Source organism: Gossypium raimondii, chromosome 9, assembly GCF_025698545.1.
Source record: "Gossypium raimondii isolate GPD5lz chromosome 9, ASM2569854v1, whole genome shotgun sequence".
NCBI lineage: Eukaryota > Viridiplantae > Streptophyta > Magnoliopsida > Malvales > Malvaceae > Gossypium > Gossypium raimondii.
In genome coordinates this window covers 43,291,980-43,297,005 of record NC_068573.1, presented here as the reverse complement: position 1 = coordinate 43,297,005, position 5,026 = coordinate 43,291,980, and the positions used below count along the sequence as shown (strand labels likewise).

Genomic DNA, 5,026 nt, shown 5'->3' with positions numbered 1-5,026 from the left:
GTACATTTTTTTACACTTTTCGTTTGGAATTTTAAGTGTGTCCCAGTTATCTCGAATTTTTCTTTTAACTTTTAAATTTTTAGATTTTCGATGTTGTTTTGGAAATTTCAGAAAATTTTTATTTTATTTTTTTCGGTCAGTTTAAAGTATATTTCACTTTTTATTTTTATATTTTTGAAAAAATTAGAATTTTTATATATTTGTTTTATCCTTTTAAAATTCATAAGCATTTTTTTATATATATATTTGCAAGTATATGATGACCTCATGCCCAAAGAAGTTAGAGGGGATGAAAAATAAATAATTAGTGCTTAAATAGGAGCAAATGTTGAGGGACGAACTTAAGTAATTTTAGAATTCTTATTATTCAAGACATTTTATACTTGAGAGCCTCAAAAAAAAAAAATGCCAAAGCAATAACAGAACTCACTTCCAGGAGTGAACCTATGTTCACAAGCCAAAGAGTTCAAACTTCAAACACATCACCATCGTATATAAATCAATTTCTAGAGATCAATACCATGACAAAGAAATACACATATACAATTAAGTACTCATAAGCCAAAGAGCATAGCAGAACCAAAGAAAAGGAGCAAAAATTAGAATTACTAGGCAGATGACATTAGAAAACAGTCATGCATCCGTGCACGTGAAGGCAAACACATCCTATTTAGATCGACTCTTCATTAAGTACCCATGTTCAAAGCACATCTGATCATAAAAATGGGGATATGAACTTTCAAGACACTTTTCAAATACATGAAAAAACTTGGAAAAAAAGTACTCATGCTTATGTCGGAGACATACCTGTATCTGACACGCTTTGAGTCCAAGTAACATAGGTAACAGAATGTTGGTAGCATATGACAGTGAGAAACAAAGGGAATTACCAGATGACATTAGAAAACATTCATGTGTCCATGCACAAGTGTAAGCAGACATAAAGGCATAGAGGTATCAACATCAGAAACATCATGGTTGAGAAACAAGATAAATTAGATAATAGTTGAATTTGATCCGACACAAACAACAGAAACATCAAAAGGACAATTGTTTACAGTAGCATTTCTGTAACTAAGATATGTAGTATATTTAAAATTGGAATTCTAGTCTTCATCTGTTTTCACCCTCAATATACAGCTTGTACAGACTATAAGAGTAGAATGCCAAAAGATTTCATAGGAAGCCAACAACAGTAGCTATTCACCATCATTTTAAAAAAAAAACTTATTTTGGCTTTGCTTGGTACCAAGGATGGCAAAGAGTAAGGGTGGAAAATTTGTTAATCAAATGGTTAAGATTCATAATCATTTCCCTACTTTGTAGCTTAACCATTAGATTGAAATATTTTCACTCTTTTCCATCCTACATACCAAACAGAATCGAAATCTTTTGACATGCGTCAGCAAAATACTCGAGAAATGAGCCCTAAACATTCCATAGGTTGAGCACATTTACTTCACTAGATCTTTCAAAGAGAAAAGCTGAAAACCTAGAAAAATCATCCAGGTTTGGCATACTAAGATCAGCAATTTGCTCAAATATTAACACAATGATATATACCAACAAATCGGTAAAATTATAAGATGCCTAAGCTTATAAAGTACCATTCCCATACTAGTAGTAGTCACTTACTTTTATCCTCCTTTTAAGTGCTGCATTTCTGACGTATTGTATCCCCTACTAAAGATCATCAGTCATCTAATTTATCATTAAAGGAAAAGAACAAAGAGAAAAAAATATTAGACGCAACTTTATTTAGCAGTGAGGACCGGCCTAGAAAGTTCAAAGTAGTGCAAGAATAAAAGAAACCGTGGCAACAGAACAGAGAAAATGGTATAAATTGAGACATATATATCAATGTCTTAGGATATCATATCTATCTAAAGAGAGTTCAATATATGTTCTAATTGGCAACTTTTGTGCAAAATTGAAAGAAATTTAATTACTAACCTCTCAACCGCTCTTCAAGAAGACAAAAGGCAAATAAAAGTGTGATTATTGCATTTAGACACCCATTCAAATTCTACATTTCGAAATTGTCAGCCCAAATGCAACCAAAAAATGTGCTCAAAAAGTAAAAGCAACCAGTTAACAAAAATTGTTTTCCCTTGTCCATCACCCATGTTCAAGTATCACTTCGGGGAGAAAAATAGCATGCATAAATTACCAAAAGCACACATAGATTCAGCAGATGAAACAAAAGAAATGTGAATATTCTCAGTAAATCTGGCTTAGCGCACTTACAATATCCTTTCTAGGATAAAAAGCTAAACCCAAATAAGCCTTACCTCAAAGTGAAAACAGCACACATCCGAGGTATTGAAAGAAACAAAAGCAGTCATATTAATTAATGCCAGTAAACACCACGGGAATGCATTAAATGGGAAAAATATTACAGGAGAACAGTAAAAAGCAGAAGCAGAACTTGAGTGATAAAACTACCAACAAAACTGAATACTCAAATATTCACTTGATATTAAAAGCATAATCAAATAAAATTCAGAACTTTAATATAGAAAGAAACATAATAGTAGTTGGAAACACAGTGAGGCACAAGACTTATTATACTATTCATTATGTATTGAATTTCTATACCACCTTATCTATTCACATGCCAAGATGAGTACATCAACTCATGCACCAAACAGATAAGAACCAAACTCATAGAAACATAGCTCAATTCCCGGGTGCCAAAAGAGATAATGCTATACTCACATCTAAATCTACGGAAACCAGAGTCTATTACTAAGAAAACACACAATTAAGAAGGAACAAAGAAAAGAGTAATCCAACATACATAATTCACGAACAACAGAAACTGCTCCTAAGACCTTGCAATCATGCTACAAGAACGAGCCAACAGCCTAGTCGTAAGACTGCCTCCTTGAACGCTAGCTTCAGCCTCCACGGGATCATTCTCATATGGCTTCCTGCAACCAGGACAACGCCCATCCTCCTCAAGAATCCTCTTGTGGCAGAAAAGACAGAGCCGGAAACCACATAAACAGGGCAAAAAACTTGAGTCCGTGAAATCCAAATCCTCGTAGCATATGGGACATGAGGATGGCACCGAAAACGCACTGCTACGCATCCATGACACCCCTCCTTGACCAAAACGCCGGTCAGTAGCTGGAAAACTTCGCTGCTTTGACAAATTAGGAAGAGTCTGCGGACGAAAAGTATCATCAGCCCTCCATGCCCTGCAGCTCCCTGTCGCCCTCTGCACCATTCTTGGACACTCAGGTTCAGAATTCTTCAAATCTGATCCTTCCCCATTCGAACCTAACTGGGGATTTGGCTCAAGCCCAGGGGTCGACCCTAAACAAAGGTTTTCCTTGTTATTCTCGTTTGGATCCAATTCTTGCTTGTCATCATCAGCAGCCAATGCATCAGCAACCGCCTCCCAATCATCCAAGCATCCATCACCGCCTTCCTCTTCCGTGATGCTACCGGAACAGCATCCGCCACTACTTGTGCTGCTGCTGCTACTATTGGTGAAGCTTGTTCCGGAATCCATTCCTCCTAGCAGGCTGCTGCTCGTGTGGCTATTAGGAGGAAAAGACTCAGAATCGCTCTCGTGTTGGACAGATACATTTTCTCCCTCTCCGTTAGCCTCAGCAGTTTCCCTCATCTCAAAGTTCTCCAAGGAACGGTCCCTTTCACCCCGCTGAGTTTGCTTCGAGTCGCCATCGTTGGTTCCCTCCTTGCAACAAACCTTGTTCTTCACCGCACCTACTCAAAATCAAAATTGGACAAAAAAAATTAATGATAATAACCATCAAAAACCCTAATTCAAAAAGGGCAAAAACACAATTCAATAACACACTTTGAGAAAGCCATTGCTCGCGGCGGGCATCGAGTTTGCACTGCTTCAATTTTGCAGACCTCTGAAAATCCACAACGAAAAAAGAACATCAATAAAAAAATTAAAAATCGAAAATGAAAATGAAAACAGTACAATGAAGTCCCTACTCTCTTCTTTCTGGAGATATCTTTGCAGTTAGAGGCTGAAGGAGAAGAAGTGTGGCTGATCGAATCAGATTCCATAGCTCCAATGAAGAAAACAGAGAGATTTTCTTAAAACAATTGGGAGATTAAGAAACCCTAATTTTTATATTTTTTTCAATTTTGTTGGAGTTTGTTTGAGAGAGAGAAAAGAAAATGAAAATAAATAAATAAGGATAACGGAAACTCCTTAGCTTCGCTCACCCTTCCGATTCAACTGAACCTGCGAAAAAGGCCCAAGCCTCTCATTTATATACAATAATTAAAAATAAAATACCCTATTTTTATTTATGAAGAGGATTTTCCAATGATTAGATATTGCACATCCATTGGCTGAAAATAAAATAAAATATATAAGGTAATTTTTGTTTCTTTTGGAATTTCTTTGAAATAGGAAATTATTTCATATGTCACGAAGTAAATTATAGAAATATCTTTAGTTGCATTCTTTTGCTGATTTTGACTTCTGGATGATGATATTTAAAAGAGGTTTCAAGAATTAATTACAATGTAAAAAAGGAAGTATTAATTAACATAATTAATGCTATGTACAAAAGATTAACCACTTAATAATTTTATAAAATTATTATTTAAATTATTGATGAAATATTATTTAAAAGATATAAAACAATTTACAAATATACTTTAATTTTTTTAAATATAATATATTTGTAATATTCTCAATATAAATTATCTTATAATTATGAAGAAGAAAATTTGAAATATAAAACTGTTATAATATGTATATATATCATTAATGTTTATAAGTACAAAAGGCCCTTAAATATATATTATGGCATATTTAGTCCTACAACTTTATAAAAAAAGTCATTTTAATCCTTTATTTTAGTTTTCATCTTTTTGACATTTAAATTTATGTTTTTATTAAAATAACCCAAAATAAGCGAAAAAGTAAATAATTATTAACTTTGCCGTGTCGTGACATCTACGTAGTAATTTATGTATACACATTAGTAGTTTATTATTTTTTAAAATTAAAAATACAAAGTTTTATTAA

At 33.8% G+C, this 5,026-nt stretch overlaps 1 protein-coding gene across 1 annotated transcript; it reads right to left on the bottom strand.

The window, feature by feature from the left end:
* Positions 1–2,458: 2,458 nt before the first annotated feature.
* Positions 2,459–4,246, bottom strand: LOC105800001 (uncharacterized). Its single transcript, XM_012630841.2, has 3 exons — positions 3,976–4,246; positions 3,830–3,890; positions 2,459–3,735 (listed from the first exon to the last, which is right to left on the bottom strand). Exons 1-3 carry the CDS (start codon positions 4,048–4,050, stop codon positions 2,828–2,830), a joined length of 1,044 nt encoding a protein of 347 aa, XP_012486295.1. The 5' UTR covers positions 4,051–4,246; the 3' UTR covers positions 2,459–2,827.
* Positions 4,247–5,026: the final 780 nt, after the last annotated feature.

Excerpts from the sequence above, each read along its gene's own strand:
- LOC105800001 (XM_012630841.2), bottom strand. The coding sequence starts at position 4,050 with ATGGAATCTGATTCGATCAGCCACACTTCTTCTCCTTCAGCCTCTAAC. Across the intron at positions 3,891-3,975 it reads ATATCTCCAGAAAGAAGAGA|AGGTCTGCAAAATTGAAGCA; the intron begins GTAGGGACTTCA and ends GTGGATTTTCAG. Across the intron at positions 3,736-3,829 it reads CGAGCAATGGCTTTCTCAAA|GTGCGGTGAAGAACAAGGTT; the intron begins GTGTGTTATTGA and ends GATTTTGAGTAG.